Source organism: Panthera onca, chromosome D2 (genome assembly GCF_046562875.1).
Source record: "Panthera onca isolate mPanOnc1 chromosome D2, mPanOnc1 haplotype 2, whole genome shotgun sequence".
NCBI classification, from domain to species: Eukaryota; Metazoa; Chordata; class Mammalia; order Carnivora; family Felidae; genus Panthera; species Panthera onca.
The window spans coordinates 55,146,874-55,164,071 of record NC_138349.1 but is presented as its reverse complement, the minus strand read 5'-3'; the positions used below and the strand labels follow the sequence as shown (position 1 = coordinate 55,164,071).

The window sequence follows — 17,198 nt, the reverse complement described above, 5'->3', positions numbered from 1 at the left end:
GGGAAACTGAGGCACAGTCAGGGCCAGCAGCTCCACCAAGGTCACCCAGCCAGTTCCCCTACGGAAGAGTGAGCAACCAGACCAGAGAAAAGGGTCACGTGCTACCACACAAGGGTTGGGTCAAGCTCCAGGGAGTCCCGGGAGGGCAGTGAAAGGCCCCACCCTCTCCAGCCTTGACTGAGACTTAGGAAGCCTGGTCCAGCCACAGTGGCACCCCTCACGTCACCCTCACCTCCTGCCTCCACGCCAGCCAAGCTGACAGTCAACATCCTGGACGTCAATGACAATACGCCCCAGTTCAAGCCCTTCGGGATCACCTATTACACGGAGCGGATTCTGGAGGGGGCCACCCCAGGCACCACACTCATTGCCGTGGCAGCTGTGGACCCCGACAAGGGCCTCAATGGGCTGATCACCTACACTCTGCTGGACCTGATGCCCCCAGGCTATGTCCAGCTGGAAGACTCCTCAGCAGGTAGGTGGGAAAAATCTGCCAGAAGAAGATTGGGGGACATGTGTCTGTTCCTGCTTAGCCTCCACAAGGGACCGTGGCCCACTTGTCACCCTCCGGGCAGGACCCCACCATAGCCCCTCAGTGGGCTGGGCCAGATCCAGTATGGCCCACACTGCCGTCACTCACGGATGCCCAAACCACAGGAAGGGACAGAGCGCCTGGTCCCGGGGGTGGGCTGGACCGGCCCTTTGAGGGCCGCTGGGAACCTGGGATGATATGCCACCAGCATCTCCACCACCCAGGTTTCTGTGCTCAGGATCACTGAGGGGGTGAGAAAGCCAAGAGAGCGATCTCTCCGAGGTGGTCCCGGCCTTGCCTGTACTCACCTCTTTGACTTGTGAAAAGCTTTCTCTCGCCTCCAGTGAGGAGAAGAGCTGGACACCAGTTGCTGTCGGCCTCTGGCCGGCCTGCCACTAGGCAGTGCTGCTGGGCCACTCTCCTTCTTCAGGAGACCACATCTGCCCCTCAGGGCTCCAGATCCTTCTCTTTATACTTTGGAGAGTTTCCATGTGTGAGGAGTGGCAAAACTGGCAGCAAGTGCCTCTGTGTCTCAGGGAAAGTCATTGCCAACCGGACAGTGGACTATGAAGAAGTACACTGGCTCAACTTTACCGTGAGGGCCTCAGACAACGGGTCTCCGCCCCGGGCAGCTGAGATCCCTGTCTACCTGGAGATCGTGGACATCAATGACAACAACCCCATCTTTGACCAGCCTTCCTACCAGGTGGGGGGCCAGGCAACAAGTTGGGTCAGGACCTGTGCCCATTCCTTGGGGCCTTCGGGCATCTTCTACCCTTACCCTGCCAGCCTCTGAGCCCCAGGGGCATGACCACCCCGTGAGCAGCGTGGTGCCCTGGGCTGTCTACCATGGTGAGTTTTCAGGGAAGGGGCATAGACTCCAGGACTGACCTTGGCCCACTCTCTCTCCCTGCCCGCTGGGTTCCAGGAGGCCATCTTTGAGGATGTGCCTGTGGGCACGGTCATCCTGACAGTCGCTGCGACTGATGCCGACTCAGGCAACTTTGCCCTCCTTGAGTACAGCCTCGGGGATGGAGAGGGCAAGTTTGCCATCAACCCCGCTACGGTAAGCAGGCAAACCGGGCAGTGGGAAGGGCCCAGGGTCGTAGGCTGAAAAGCCACCAAAAGTATCATAGTCATCCCGGTTTCTGGGTCATGCCACCAGAACGTCTGTAGCCTCAGAGGTTTTTTTTACCAAGTCAGCAAGCCCCACTACAGTCCCAGACATCCTGTAGACCGCACTTTCTTTCCTGGGGCCAGAGACTTTTGGAATTCCCCCAAACCAGAAAACCTGATGCAAGTCCATGAGGCTGCTTTTTAAAACTATCAAAAGAGAGGTATAGGAAGCTCTGCAGAAAGTGGGCACGGTGTTTGAGCTCCTGCTGTATACATAGCACTGTATTCCGTGCCGGGGGAGGGAGGCCTCAGACTTGTGAGAGAGCAGAAACTCAAGAGAAAGGATGGGTGATGACTTCAAATGACTGTACATTGGTTCAAAGCTGCTAGTTCAGCACAGGAGAGACCACGGTGGCCTGGGGGCGGTTGGTCAGGTAGGGCCTTCCCCAGGAGCTGGGCTGGAACTGGACTTTCCCTCCTACTCCCTCTCTCTGCCCATATCCCCCTGAACTCTGCCCTGTCAACAGGGTTCTGTCCTTCCTGCTCGGTGTGAACAGTCAGTCATGGTCCTGGCCCGGCCCTAGGAAGGGCAACTATTTACAGAGCACCACTCTATACCTGGCCAGGGAGTGACTTCCATCCTGGGCTGACCGTCCCATCTCCAGGCGGATTGGGCACTGGGGATAAGAGGAGCCACTGGAATCAGAGCTCCACGGGGGCAGGGGCGGTCATCCGTTCTGTCCAGTGCTGCACCTGCAAAGCCTACAACGATGTCTGGCGTATAGTGTATACTCAATAAATATCAGTTGGATTGATGCAGGACCTGATTCCACCCTCCCCCTACTAGGGTGACATCTATGTGCTGTCCTCTCTGGACCGGGAGAAGAAGGACCACTATATTCTGACTGCCTTGGCCAAAGACAACCCTGGAGATATAGCCAGCAACCGCCGAGAAAATTCGGTGCAGGTAAGGGCCACCAGCCTGGGCCAGGAACACCGAGGACTAGAAGTGTGGAGGCATCGAGCAAAGCCTTTCCTTTAGAGAATGCTGCAGAGTGGGAACAGAGCCACCCGGTCCCCTCAGAGACATGGTGGCAGAGAAGGAGACAGCAAGAGCTTAGCTGGCTGAGTCAAAATGGCTGTGGCTTGGGGAAACAGGGACTCTTGAAGAGAAATCTCTTGTGCCAAACCCCTGCTAAGGCAGTTGAAAACACCTGAGTGTGACTTGAGTCCAACCTGGGGCGCCACGTGTCCCACTGTCCATGGTGACCCACGGAAGGAAACAGTCTAGCAACCAAACATAATCGTAGAGCGATTATCTTTATTTATGTCTCTTGAAGAACATTAGCGAGGGATCCAGTTCCCAGACCCATTCCTATTCCAGTTCTAGCACCGATGCCATCACCCTGAGGCCAGCGTACCACCTTCTAAACCCTATCCCCACTTCTCTCCAGAGTATGCCTTGAGGCTTTGCTTTCTCCTTCTTTCGTCCCCCCTGTTCTGCCTTCTCCAGTCCTGTCATTCTCTATCCAGTTCCTCCACATCTTCCCGCAATAACCTAACCATCCAAGGTAAAGGGTGGGGGTGGGTGAGAAGTTGGGTGGGCAGAGACAAATTCTTGTGAGCAAGTAGGGGGGGAAGGGGCTGGGAGCTCTCACATGTACCCGAATCCTGTCCCTGTCACATGGGCTGTGTCGTGTCACACGTGCTGTGCTGGAAAAGCCCATTATTTGGAGCCAGAAGACAGAGATCCCACTAGCTGAGCACCCTGCATTTGGCATGTGACCTCGCCGAGCCTCAGCTGTCAAACCTGTAGGGGATGGGAGAAAGGGCAGCAATGATGATGCTTCCTGCCCAAGGCAGTGGTGAGGCAGGGAGATGGGGAGTTGGCAAGTGCTTTGTGCACGGAGAGGGGTTCTTGAAATCACCCCCGTGAAGGACTCGGATGAGGCTGCTGTCAGGGCCATGGGAGCTACACGGGGAAAGGGCCTCTTCACCTGCTGTGTCCATAGGACCCGCCCCGGGCTGTGGGGTCGGCAGAGGGAGCCAAGTCCCAAGCCAGACACAGATCCCCGGCAAGAGAGAACTTCTGGGAGTGGAGGAAGCACAGCCCAGCATTAAGATCCAGAGATCAGAGTCAGATGTCTAGGGCTACTGTGGGAAGCAGCAGAGGGCAGAGCAGGAGGTAGGAGAGGAGGGCTCCCTGCTTCTGGGCCCAGACGCAGATGATCCTGTAACCACAGTACTATTTGCAAAGCATTTCCTTGAGCCAGGCATTGGGCACACATACCATCATGGGTGAGCCTCACTAGCCCCTGAGAGATAAGATACTACTGTCCCCAACGGCGAGGAAAACTGAGACTCGGGGTTAAAGAAATTGAGGTCAGACTCCAACAGTGGGCACTGTCCACCCTGGCTTACTGCCGTGTGACCGGGTCACCTGAAGCAGCAACCTAGTATGCTCCTGACCTTTGACCTCAACCTCCCCCCCCGCCCCCAGGTGGTCATCCAGGTGCTAGACGTCAATGACTGCCGGCCACAGTTCTCCAAGCCCCAGTTCAGCACAAGCGTGTATGAGAATGAGCCGGCAGGCACCTCAGTCATCACCATGATGGCCACCGACCAGGATGAGGGTTCCAATGGGGAGCTGGCCTACTCACTTGAGGGCCCTGGCGTGGGTAAGTAGTCTGCTCCCCACCCATAATGCCTTGGGCGTGAGAGGGGCAGCCCCAGGGCCAGGAGGAGGAGGAGGAGGAGGAGGAGGAGGAGGAGGAGGAGGGATGGGAAGGACGTCTCAGCCAGAGCCAGGCCCTGCTCTCTTGTCCCACCTGCCAGAGGCCTTCCACGTGGACATAGACTCAGGCCTGGTGACCACAAAGCGGCCACTGCAGTCCTACGAGAGGTTCAACCTGACCGTGGTGGCCACGGATGGCGGACAGCCTCCACTCTGGGGCACCACCATGCTCCTGGTGGAGGTCATCGACGTCAATGATAACCGCCCCGTCTTCGTGCGCCCGCCCAACGGCACCGTCCTCCACATCAGAGAGGTACTGCTGTCCCCTGGTCCTCCCGCCCACCAACATCTCCCTTCCCATATCCGGCCCACTCCCTCCTCCTGCAGTCACGCCTGGGAGACTGAAAGGGCCCCTCTGTGAAAGTGGGGAAGCTGAGGCCAGAGTGGGAGACAGACTTGTTCAGTGTCACACAGCGGGTAGTAGTATGAGCTGAGCTGTGCCAGCACAAGGGGCCCAAGTCTGACTCTGTCGCTACCAGCCAATGACCTTGAGAAAGTGACTTTTCTGGGTGTTTTTTAGATGCCCCATCTCTTGCTCCGAGAAGTCTACCAGAAAAGCCAGTCTCCCCGGAAACTCACACCACCCCCCATATTGGTGTCTCAAAATAAACACACATGTTCCTTCCGTCTGTCTGTTGTTCCTGCTGATACCATGCCTAGGAATTGAGTACCAGCATCAAAATAAGAAACAAGGGGAAGTGGCTGAGGTTCCAGAATTCCCCCACCCTTTCGTTCCTTGCTCTAAATTGCCTTGTAGGGGCGCCTGGGTGGTCAGTCAGTTAAGGGTCTCACTCGTGACCTTAGCTCAGGTCATGGGATCAAGCCCCATGTCCAGCATCATGCTGACAGTGCAGAGCCTGCTTGGGATTCTCTCTCTCTCTCTCTCTCTCTCAAAATAAACTTTTTAAAAATATTGTTTAAATTGCCTTGTAAAGACAGGCAGTACTCCTTCATCTGCCCCTTCCCTCCTTCCTCTCAGCACCCAGGCCCGACCTGCCCCCTGGTGGTATAATCGGGGTGTCTCCCACTTGCTCTCTGTTCCCCAAACTTCAGCATGCCTCCACCTCTCAGAATGTCAGCATCAAGTCCTTGTCGTCACTCTGTCTCCTCTGAGAGGCCCCACAGGAGAAATCTGTCCCAGGGCTGCGCTCTAGGAAACGCTGTGCACCTACCTTGTGAGTTGCTTTTTCCAGCACCTACTGCAGTGACAGAGTAGTCCTCTTTGCACTGCCCGCCAGGGAGCTCAGAGCAGTCAGCCTATGCCAAATGACCCCACAGGGACTTAGTGCACAAACCTGGACCCCTACCCCTCAGTTTCCATCTTCCTGCCAATCATTTTCTTTTCCTTTTAAAAAAAAGTTTTTACGTCTATTTATTCTGAGAGAGAGAGCACACACGCACACAAGCAGGAGAGGGGCAGGGAGTGAGGGAGGGAGAGAATCCCAAGCAGCTTCTGTGTTGTCAGCACAGAGCCCGACGCAGGGCTTGATCCCACAAACCACAAGATCATGACCCAAGCCAAGATCAAGAAGAGTCAGACACTCAACTGACTGAGCCACCCAGGTGCCGCCATTTTCTTTTTCTTTACCCCGATTTTTTTTTAACTTGTTTGCTCTTATTATAACTTATACATTCTTATAAATTGTCTCAAATCTTTTTATGTGGAACGAGGTAAGGTATAAATTAATAATAATCTAGTTCTTTTTCCACAACAAAGGCCCATTTGCTACGTTTTTCCCTTCAAGACTCCAAATTTTGAAAGATTTGTGTTTCGCAGAGAACCAGCTGCGTTAAGTAATTACCTATTTGTCATCCCACTTTTCATTAATTAGATGTAACTGCCATTCAGAGTTTCTGATTGTCATGATCAGTGAGATAAACAGTGAAACCATGCTGAGCTGATAATTTTCCAGCTAAAAGCCAAGAAACTTGCTCTTTGCCTTGTGCCTGTACAGCTTATTATGGGTCAGTATATGATACCCATCAGATTTGCTGATATCTGAGACTTCACTCAAGGGAATCAGGAGACTGAGGTCCAGAGACGTGAAGTGGTGTGTCCAAGTCACGTGGTGAATTAGACCAGAACCCAAGTGTCCTCTCTATCCACCCATTGTCAGCCTACCAGCCTATCCCTCATTTTCATGTACCCCATTGGGTAGACGGTGTTGTCTGGGGACACCTAAGGCTCCTGTGATTAGGGTAGCAGAGAGCAAGACAGACCGAGCAACAGAATGGTGGCTGTGGCCTCAGCTTTTGGGTTCCCCTTCTGCCTTCCAAATCTCAGCATGCAATGGGATCCGAGGGACGGGGGAAGGCCCTGGAAGGGCAATAACCCTGAAAGACTTTGAAGCGTGGTGGATGGAGACCAGCTGGGACCATCACTGGGTAGTGGAGTGGGGGTGGGGTGAAGGGACGCTCTAGCAGATGCCGAGACTCCAGGAGAGTCCAGCTAAGCAGGCAGGCGTTTCCTAAGGATGCCAGAAGGTGGCAAGGGCATTCTGCTAAGTGAGGACAAAGCACAAGAGCTCCATCCGGGCGTGGGAGCTGGCATTCTCTCAGATGGCCCAGGAGCCTCCCTGCCATGCCCCTCCACCCCCCACCACAGGAGATCCCGCTGCGCTCCAATGTATATGAGGTCTATGCCACAGACAAGGACGAGGGCCTCAACGGGGCCGTGCGCTACAGCTTTCTGAAGACGGCTGGCAACCGGGACTGGGAGTACTTCACCATCGACCCCATAAGCGGCCTCATCCAGACCGCTCAGCGCCTGGACCGCGAGAAACAGGCTGTGTACAGCGTAAGGGGGCGGGCCCCAATGCGAGGGGCGGGGCCAAGAGAGGGGCTGTCCTCTAGGCGCAGGGCCACCACCTCCCCACCTAGAATGCCCACAAGAGCGGTGACCTGGCCCCCAGGGAGTGCCCTCCTCTGACTGTACCCCTCCACCCCCCAGCTCATCCTGGTGGCCAGCGACTTGGGCCAGCCAGTGCCATACGAGACCATGCAGCCGCTGCAAGTGGCCCTGGAGGACATCGACGACAACGAACCTCTCTTTGTGAGGCCCCCGGTGAGCTCGCCCATTCCCCCTCCCCCCAACCCGCACCCACACAGGGACTCCCCGCCTGCAAGTACACACGCAGGGCTCTCCTGTGCACACTGTGCCATATACATGTGGTTACGTTCAGAAACTGCATGTACTTCCTACAACATTTATTGAGCTGCTGCTATTTCAAGGCACTACCCAGCAGTCAAAAAAGCAGGCAAATACGCCTGACCCCTAGAGCTATAACTCACCTAATTGCACGCACAAGAGCACACAGGAAACCTGAAATTGAGCTCCGCTTCACCAAGCTGGGGCCAGCCGAGCTGCTCGTGTAGACTCATACTCCACAACTTGATGGGGTTTTTTCTTGTGGGCACATGGGGGTGACATTCCCTGGAGGCTCTGAGTGCACATCCATGTGCATATAAGAGTGTGCCCCCTTGGGGCACCTGGGTGGCTGGGTTACGCGTTCGACTTCGGTCTAGGTCATGATCTTGTTCCCAAGTTCGAGCCCCACATCAGGCACTGTGCTGACAGCTCAGAGCCTGGACCCTGCTTCAGATTCTGTGTCTCCCTCTCTCTCTGCCCCTTCCCCACTCAAGCTCTGTCTCTCTCGGTCTCAAAAATATAAGTATTTAAAAAAAAAAAATTTTTTTTTTTTTAAAAGAGTGTGCCCCCTTGTTCAAACATCCATTCAGGTGCTGGGATACTTCATAGAACCTGCCAGACCAGGCCCAGCCCACGCTCCCCTGAGGTTACAGAGGTCCTGCTCACCCCACAAGCCTTGGGCAATAAAGTCCCTCAGCACCTACAAAGGTACTGCGCAAGGTCCTTTGGCCTTGGCCCTCATGTGACATCCCCCTCCCCCCTGCAGAAAGGCAGCCCCCAGTACCAGTTGCTGACAGTGCCTGAGCACTCGCCACGTGGCACCCTCGTGGGCAACGTGACAGGCGCCGTGGATGCAGACGAGGGCCCCAACGCCATCGTGTACTACTTCATTGCAGGTGGGGCCTGCCAGGGCTAGTGCCCTACCTACCCTGGGGCTGGAGATGACCCAAATATGCCCCACCCCAGCCCTGCCCCTTCACCCTGTGCCGTGGTCCCATCCTCAGCCGGCAACGAAGAGAAGAACTTCCATCTGCAGCCTGACGGGCGTCTGCTGGTGCTGCGGGACCTGGACCGGGAGCGTGAAGCCGTCTTCTCCTTCATCGTCAAGGCCTCAAGCAATCGCAGCTGGACACCTCCCCGTGGGCCCTCCCCAGCCCTCGACCTGGTCACGGACCTCACCCTGCAGGAGGTGCGCGTCGTGCTAGAAGACATCAACGACCAGCCCCCGCGCTTCACCAAGGCTGAGTACACTGCAGGTGCAGGGGCCAGAGCCTGGGTCTGGGGGGCGGGGCGGCCCCTGCCCTGCCGCTTACACCCACCTGCCCATTCTCTGCAGGAGTGGCCACCGATGCCAAGGTGGGCTCAGAGTTGATCCAGGTGCTGGCCCTGGACGCAGACGTTGGCAACAACAGCCTGGTCTTCTACAGCATCCTGGCCATCCACTACTTCCGGGCCCTTGCCAATGACTCTGAGGACGTGGGCCAGGTCTTCACCATGGGTAGGAGCCTCCACCCAAGACCTCTGTCACTGCATGGACTGTAGTCTGGAGGAGATGGGGTCTGTGTGGGCACCACAGGGTATGAGTGGCTGGCCAGCCAGCCATGTCAGTCCTTCGGTCCACCCACCCATCTGGCCATCGTTCAGCCAGCTATTTGTTAATCCGTTCATTCACCCACCGATCTTTCTAGTCTCTGATCCCCCTTTCCATCTCTACATCTACCCACCCACTTTCTCCTTCCTTCCATCTCTCCCATCTTCTCATCCATTATTCATCCATCCGTTCACCCACCCGTGTGTCAGTCAGCCCATCCATGCATCCATCTACCCATCTACCCATCTGTCCATTCATCCACCTTCCCATCCTCCTTTTGGTGTGTCCACCTATCTTCCTATTTATGTACCTCCCCCTCCCCCGGGCCAGGCACTGTGCTAAGCACTGAGGAGCCAGAATTCAAAGAGCACATATGTACCTGAAAGCGTGCATGTTTACTTGTGCGTCGGCCTGTGTGGACAACTGAGCCTCTTGGGTCACGTTCTGCAAGGCCTGGAGGGTGTCCCATTACCCAAAACCTTCCCCATTCTTCTCGCCTACAGGGGTCAGTCTAGACTCCTTGGCCTGGCTTTCAAAGCTCACCAGGTGTTCCTCCTGGTCCCCTCTCTTCCTGGCTCCACAGCCCCCCACTATCTATAAGGGCCCCATGCCCACCCAAGCTGAGCCCCTCACCACTCACTCCTTCAGCCTGTTCTGTACCATCCTCCATTGGCCTTCGCCCTGTCTTCACTTCCTGAAATCCCATCTTGACCTTCACCTCTGTCTTCAGATATGCTCCCCCTAACCATCCTCTGAAGGCTAATTCACAACCAGTCACACAACCAGACATCATCCCTATGTCCTCTCATCTCCTACTGCTTAGTTTGGTAACTTAAGACACTGAGGGGCTGTGTACCTTGCCAAAGGTCACACAGCGAGAAAGTGGCAGATCTCGAACCCAGGTCTATGGTCTTCTAAGAGAAGACTGCTGTACGACCTCTGGTTATGTCTCTAGTATGGTTGTGGAATTCTGAAGTGCACGTGTGTGTGACGGAGACAGACACCGAGGTGTTCACACGTCTCCCATCGCCCCTGCCTGGGACAGTGGAGTCCCAAACTTGTCACCCTTGGGACACTGCAGCCCACAGTTGTGTTTTAACTTGCAGTGTTTAAATAAAACCTTAGAAATCTCTAGAAGCACCGGTTGTGGCAGCACTGGCTGCGTTCTCCCAGGATAATAACCCACCAAGTGGAGGTCAGAACTGCTGCTCCTTCAGATGAACGGAACACTCATGCTCACTTGTCCCCCCCCCTCCCCCCACCTTCTCTGTCAGCTTCGCTCTGCCAGGCCCTGCGGGGACTTGTGGCCTGAGATGCAGCCTCCCCTCAGTGTGTCCAAATGCCCCTGGCCCTTGCCCCTCCCCAGGGGATTGAGGGGCACTGGGTGGCCCCTGAGCTGCACCCTGCCCGCGGGCTCTTCCTGCAGGGAGTGTGGATGGCATCCTGCGTACCTTTGACCTCTTCATGGCCTACAGCCCTGGCTACTTTGTGGTGGACATTGTGGCCCGGGACCTCGCAGGCCACAATGACACGGCCATCATCGGCATCTATATCCTGAGGGATGACCAGCGTGTTAAGATAGTCATTAACGAGATCCCCGACCGCGTGCGTGGCTTTGAGGAGGAGTTCATCCGCCTGCTCTCCAATATCACCGGTGCCATTGTCAACACTGATGACGTGCAGGTGCCCCATGGAACCCACCCTGGGTCTGCGGGCTATGAGGGGAGGCGGACCACGCCACAGGGATGGGGCACTGCCACTGCGGAGAGGTCAGGGGAATGAAGGGGGGTCTCTGTAGCCCCTCAGTCATTCCCTAGCTACATGGCCTTGGGAAAGTCCTTCCACGTCTCTAGCCATCAGCATCCTTACCTGTAAAAATAGGGCCAGTGACAGCACCTGGCCCACCCAATGCAGCCAAGCTACTGACATCACGCGTGGTCCTCCATGAGCACTCAGCAGTGATAGGTTTATCGGCAGGGTAGGCCAGGAGCAGCTCCCCATCCCATTCCTTGTTCCTGCCACGCCCCCTGACACTTCTTCTCACCTAGTTCCATGTGGACAAGAAGGGTCGGGTGAACTTCGCACAGACAGAGCTGCTCATCCACGTGGTGAATCGCGACACCAACCGCATCCTGGACGTGGACCGGTGGGTGGGGTCCGGTCGGTCCATCTGCCTGCCTGGAGCCGGGGAGGGGACCCACCAAAAGAGGCCGATAACACCATCAGGCCTGCTGTGTGGGGCTCTCGCCCAGAGGTGGGCAGGGCTAGTAGAGAGTAGTTTGCGGGTGTGAGCAGAGCTCCACCCCTCTGAGTCCAACTCTCCCCATCCGTAAAATGGGAGTATTACATGGATGGTGAGGAAACAAGCAGGATCCTGTATGAGGAGTGGTAAACCCTGTAAGATACAAAACCATTCTAGCTGAGTGGGATTTGATCTTGCAAAGCTTGGTGGGGGTGAATCTGGGGGTCGGAGGCAGGAGCTCAGCAGAGCCTTCTGAGTGGGATGAGTTCTTGAGGAATGGCTGAAGAGGGAAGCTGAGGCCCCCTCCCCTCGCTCAGGGTGATCCAGATGATTGACGAGAACAAGGAGCAGCTGCGGAACCTCTTCCGCAACTACAATGTCCTGGACGTGCAGCCTGCCATCTCTGCCCGCTTGCCCGACGACATGTCCGCCCTGCAGGTAGGTACTCCTGGTGGCGCCCCACCCCACCACCCCTCTGCCCTGGGTGCTCTCGCCCACTCACGCCTGGCCCCACTCCCCCAGATGGCGATCATTGTCTTGGCCATTCTCCTCTTCCTGGCTGCCATGCTGTTCATCCTCATGAACTGGTACTACAGGACCGTGTGAGTGACTCCTCCACCTCCCTGCCCTGGGAAAGGCTGACCAGCCCTGCTCCTGGGACAGTCACAGAGGCAGGCAGGGCCCTGAGATGCCAGCCCCACCCAGCCTCCTTCACCAGCCCCTCTCTCTGCTTCTCTCTAGACACAAGAGGAAGCTCAAAGCCATTGTGGCTGGCTCGGCAGGTGAGCAAGGGCTACGATGGGGGACTGAGGCGGGGCGGGGGGGGTGGGGGGGGTGAGGATGACAAGGCAGGAGGGGCCTCTGGGGGCCTAGAGTGCCTACCTAGGCCTCATAAGGCTGGCTCAGGCTCCACCAGCCACAGCAGGGTGCCTCCCTCCCCTCCATGCCCCAGAACTTCTCCCTACAGGAAATCGTGGTTTCATTGACATCATGGACATGCCCAACACCAACAAGTATTCCTTCGACGGGTGAGTGGGGCCCCTGAGACCTCAGGGTCACTTTGAGGAGGCATGCCCAGGACCCAGTGGGAGCGGATTGTCTGACACCCCTCAAGCTCTGAGGGACCAGACCAGCTAAAATCTGAGGTGTGGGTGCCCCCTGGTGGCCAGCTTTCTCTATAAAGTGTTGGCTGAGCTGGGATTGGGATCAACACCCCAATTGGGCCCCCAGTTCCAGCAGACACAGACTTGGACTCCAGGTGCAGAGTGAGGCCTCTGTACCAAAACTAATCGAGATCAACATGTCCTGGTTCTTGAGGGATCCTAGCATGGCTGTGCGCCCAAATGCAATGGGCTAGGGGCCTACTTCTCAAGGCCATGAACCTCCAGTCCCAGGAAGGTACTACCGTTGGCCAAAGAAAAGAGCAGGGGTTAGTGGTTAAGCTACAAGGGCATCTGTCCCTCCGCACCCCACCCACCCCACTCCCCACCTGCAGGGCCAACCCCGTGTGGCTGGATCCTTTCTGCCGGAACCTGGAGCTGGCTGCCCAGGCTGAGCATGAGGACGACCTGCCGGAGAACCTGAGTGAGATCGCAGACCTATGGAATAGCCCCACCCGCACCCACGTGAGCCCTGGCCAGAGCTAGGGGCAGGGGGTGGACAACCGTGCGGGACGGGGTGGAGGTAAAGCAGGTCTTTGCCACTGCCTGCCAAGGAGCTGAGTTCCTTGGGGGATGAGGGTGGCGGGTTGTATCCACTACCCTGGGTGTGTGTACATACGTGTGCATGCGGTCTACCTCTGCTCCGGCTAATGTCCCCTCTCCCCAGGGAACTTTTGGGCGTGAACCAGCAGCAGTCAAGCCTGATGATGACCGGTACCTGCGGGCAGCCATCCAAGAGTACGACAACATTGCCAAGCTGGGCCAGATCATTCGGGAGGGACCCATCAAGGTGAGCCCTCCCTGCAGGCTTCTGCACCACACCCCCTCAGGGGCCCGCACCCAGGCCTCTGGCTGAGCTCAGACCAGTTCCCCAAGATACAGGGATGGGGGAGGATCCTGGGAAACAGCTTTCTCCACCTCGAGGCTCAGAGAGGCCAGGGCATCTGGCTGACCAGGAGCTACTTCGGCCTGCAGTGGCCTGGAGCCCACGTGGGTTCTAGCTGGCCACTGTCACCAGGCTCTGCTCCCAATTCTTTCCCCTCGGATCAGGTGCCTATGCACCTTCCATCACCTCCATCCGAGTTATGGGAGTGAGCAAGGGGTATGACAGGCAGGGGAAGGCCTTGGTGGGGGGTTAACCCTCTCGCTCCCCCAGGGATCGCTGCTCAAGGTGGTCCTGGAGGATTACCTGCGGCTCAAAAAGCTCTTTGCACAGCGGATGGTGCAAAAAGCCTCCTCCTGCCATTCCTCCATCTCTGAGGTAGCCGGGCGGGCCCGGAGCTGTGTGCTGTGCCCCAGCCCTGGGGGTGCTCATTCCTTCCCTCCCTCCCTCAATCTCTCGCTCCAGCCACCCACATCCTTCTCAATCCCTAGAGTTCAGCAGCCAGGGCCAAAGACAGCAATGGGTGGGGCCCAGGAAGTCAGCCGGCAGGCCCAGTCTACTTTCTGGGCTCTGCAGTGGGCTTTCCTAGAGTGGGTGCTGAGGAGTGTTTCTCAGACTTGAACCCCAGAAAGATGCCTTTAAAAGGCATCTGATGTCCTTATAGGAAACAGGCTGCAGGGTCGAATGGGCCTACATAAATTTATTTGCCTGCAATGATGTCAACACTTTAAAAATTCACTTTCTTCAAAACCCCAGATTTCCAGTTGGGCCAATTCCCAAACGGAATAGGCTAACAATGAACAGTTCCACCCAGGACAAAAGTGCCACCATGTGTTGAGTTTCTACTATATCCTATCACCCCTCCAACTTCACCTGTGGACACTCCCTACATGTCCTGCTCAAGGACAAATTGTTGACAAATCCAGATACCAAAACTCCATCACAGGACCCTTCTCAAAGCAAATACACAAAATTCAAGATTCTCATGGGAAGCAAAAACACATCCCTAACACCCTAAGTGTCCGGGTTCCCCTCTATACCCAGTTTGAGAAACACTGCCACCAGCTGGACAGGCCAGCCCACTGCAGCACAAGCCTAGAGGTGCTTGCAGAGCTACCTGTGGGCAGTAGGAAGGAAATGGACACAGGAGGTGGGAGTCTGGGGCCATCCACCTGCTCAGCCCTTGGGCATGACCTTGAGCATGGGTGGGTCTCAGAGCCATTGGGGGATCCTGGCCTCTTGCAGCTGATCCAGACTGAGCTGGAGGAGGAGCCAGGGGAGCACAGCCCCGGTCAGGGCAGCCTGCGCTTCCGCCATAAGCCGCCGACAGAGCTCAAGGGGCCTGACGGGATCCACGCGGTGCACGGCAGCACGGGCACTCTGCTGGCCACTGACCTTAACAGCCTGCCCGAGGACGACCAGAAGGGCCTGGGTCGCTCACTGGAGACGCTGACCACAGCTGAAGCCAGTGCCTTTGAGCGCAACGCCCGCACAGAGTCAGCCAAATCTACACCCCTGCACAAGCTTCGTGATGTGATCCTGGAGAGCCCCCTGGAGATCACAGAGCTATGACCAGACGGGAGCCTCGCCGGTGTGAGCAGCACCTGCCCCCATCTCTCCCAGGGCAGGACAGAGCAGGACCACAGTGTGGGCCCCTCCCCAGGCTGGCTCTGGGCACACGACCTCGGGCTGGCCTGGTGGCAGCCCGCACCAGCTGCTCAGATTCCACTTCTGCCAGATGCCCATTCAGCACCTGACCTCTATCTTCATAAAATTTGTTATTTTTTTAAGAAAACCAAACAAAAATGTTAAGCATCTAAGGACACAGGTAAGGAGGGTCACCGGGGGCTCAGGAGCGTGAGGACCAACTCAGCCCTGGCTGAGCTCTTAAGAGGCCAAGCGGGCCCTCTTCCCCTCCCCTCCCCCCGACTTTCAGACCAGAAGAGGGAGGCCCAGAGCTGGCGTACCCTGCCTGGCCTTGGCTCCCTGACTTCAGTTCAAGTCCCAATGCATTTCTAGCACATTCCCAGCTGGACATCCAGCTAGGGGCTGACAGTGATCCCTGCCTCCCCACATGGACATGGTCAACGTCGGTGAACGGCGTTCTCTACATTTCACTGGCTTCCCAAACGTGCCCGGCTCCTAAAGAGAAATGACTGGTGTTCTCTTGGGTTCTGAATGTGTTTGTGTGTATTCCTTTTTTAAATTAAGTTATTCCCTCAACATTTTCCCCTTGATTTTGTTTAACTGGTACTCACTGAACGTTTCTGGAATGGTCTGAATTTTAAATAAGAAAAGCAACTCACAAGGAATCAGTAGTTCATTCAATTAGCTCTGGCTCTGGTAAACTACCCTCCCTTCGGTTGGCCCAGGGAAGGGGGGAGGGTGAAGGGCAGGGCAGATCCGGGCCTGACTTTCAGGGGTTCCTTTGACCAACCACTGCGACCCTGGGTCAATCAGAGAGGAGCCAAGTAGGATTTCTTTGCCCACTCTGCTTGCCTTCTGTGGCCAAGTGGGGCTACAGGCCTGCTGGACACCCACAGGTCAGAAACCAAACTCCCCTGGCTGGGGTGTTATGGAAGCACTCAGGCTCAGGTCTGGTTAACAGACTTTATTTATTATTAAATCACAGAAACTTTAGTGCAAAACAAACCAAAAAAGTCATTAAGTCCATTTAATAGCAACTTGATATCTCGCTGTCTCCTGGCAATTAGAAGTGGAAAAGAGGAGGCCAAACGGAGAGGAAGCAGGGCAGCAGCCGAGGCCCCTGGACAGCACACCCAGCAGCCCTCTACCTGAAAGCCAAAGGCTTAGGAGCTGGTCATCCACGTTTATTTGAAGGTCAGAAAGAACATCTTGGAAATGAGGGTTGGAGCAGAGAGAGCAAAGGCAGGCCCTGGGCAGCAGTACAGACGCACAAAAAAGCAAGGCTTCCACGGCCACGCAAACACAAAAGCAAGAGGTGGTCACCACTGTCCACGCTCACACGCAAAAGCAGACCCACAGGACCTCCACGTGGAGCTAGCAGATTACATTCAGGCAGGTTTGCCCCTCCCACCCAAACCCACAGAACCCCAAACAAGGCATCACCAGCAAAGACACAGGAAAGCCGAAACGAAGGTCGACACAAACCGAAGCCTCACCCAGGTCTCCTGAGCAGCTGCTTCCTAAATCCTCCCTATGGTAAAAACGCGGTTTTAAAAAGCCTCTAATTATTCTGAGCCTCTAATCTTTCTTATAAAACTGCCTTTGTTTTGCTGCTATGAATAGCAGCCAATCGGCCCAGAAGAGGGGCGGTCCCCGCATGGGGTAGGCAGAGGGCTCAGAACAAGGCCCGGGCCGGGACCCACCACAAGGGCAGGCTGAAAGACTCCTGGCGCACAGGACATCCTCACCTGTCTAGGCAAAGGAAAGGGACACTGAAGCGGCTATGGGTGGCAGAGGGCGAGACGCCTCCCCCACTGACGGCAATGCTACAATCAGGAGACAGGAAATGAGGGGAGGGGAGAGGGGGTCCTATTTTTATAACAGAGTCGACAGATCTGTGTTCACTGCCCCCAGACACACAAGTAGGAAAAGATGCTGCAGTTTCTCCAAGGAACATCCCTTCTAGTTCCACACGTGACGTTTGCAATGCTCGACAGCCTGACAGGAGAGAGGAAACTGCGTTTAGCCTTCATGTGACAAATTCCACCCCTGGCCCATTAGTGCATCAGACATCACCCAAAACCA

General features: G+C 56.1%; 2 protein-coding genes across 7 annotated transcripts in view; one reads left to right on the top strand and one right to left on the bottom strand.

The window, feature by feature from the left end:
* CDH23 (cadherin related 23) overlaps positions 1-15,691 on the top strand; it is a 414,296-nt gene extending 398,605 nt beyond the window's left edge. For 3 of the 6 annotated variants that reach the window (XM_078434341.2, XM_060642489.3, XM_060642492.3), the window contains 20 exons: positions 251-475; positions 1,069-1,238; positions 1,461-1,598; positions 2,496-2,615; positions 4,149-4,326; positions 4,484-4,695; positions 7,048-7,239; positions 7,393-7,506; positions 8,357-8,486; positions 8,595-8,846; positions 8,927-9,088; positions 10,608-10,864; positions 11,230-11,327; positions 11,741-11,861; positions 11,946-12,025; positions 12,165-12,205; positions 12,376-12,451; positions 12,919-13,048; positions 13,251-13,373; positions 14,712-15,691. In XM_078434341.2, the coding sequence (XP_078290467.2) occupies positions 251-475; positions 1,069-1,238; positions 1,461-1,598; positions 2,496-2,615; positions 4,149-4,326; positions 4,484-4,695; positions 7,048-7,239; positions 7,393-7,506; positions 8,357-8,486; positions 8,595-8,846; positions 8,927-9,088; positions 10,608-10,864; positions 11,230-11,327; positions 11,741-11,861; positions 11,946-12,025; positions 12,165-12,205; positions 12,376-12,451; positions 12,919-13,048; positions 13,251-13,373; positions 14,712-15,038 (3,146 nt within the window). In that variant the 3' untranslated portion in view covers positions 15,039-15,691. Of the gene's footprint in view, positions 1-250; positions 476-1,068; positions 1,239-1,460; positions 1,599-2,495; positions 2,616-4,148; positions 4,327-4,483; positions 4,696-7,047; positions 7,240-7,392; positions 7,507-8,356; positions 8,487-8,594; positions 8,847-8,926; positions 9,089-10,607; positions 10,865-11,229; positions 11,328-11,740; positions 11,862-11,945; positions 12,026-12,164; positions 12,206-12,375; positions 12,452-12,918; positions 13,049-13,250; positions 13,374-13,739; positions 13,845-14,222; positions 14,449-14,711 lie in introns of those variants that run through there. The other 3 variants (XM_078434344.2, XM_078434342.2, XM_078434343.2) reach the window with 3 other exon arrangements.
* A 371-nt stretch (positions 15,692-16,062) lies between these two features.
* Positions 16,063-17,198, bottom strand: part of PSAP (prosaposin) — a 33,283-nt gene continuing 32,147 nt past the window's right edge. The window contains exon 14 of the mRNA XM_060642495.3: positions 16,063-17,111. Within this exon, the coding sequence (XP_060498478.1) occupies positions 17,076-17,111 (36 nt within the window). The 3' untranslated portion in view covers positions 16,063-17,075. The remainder of the gene's footprint in view (positions 17,112-17,198) is intronic.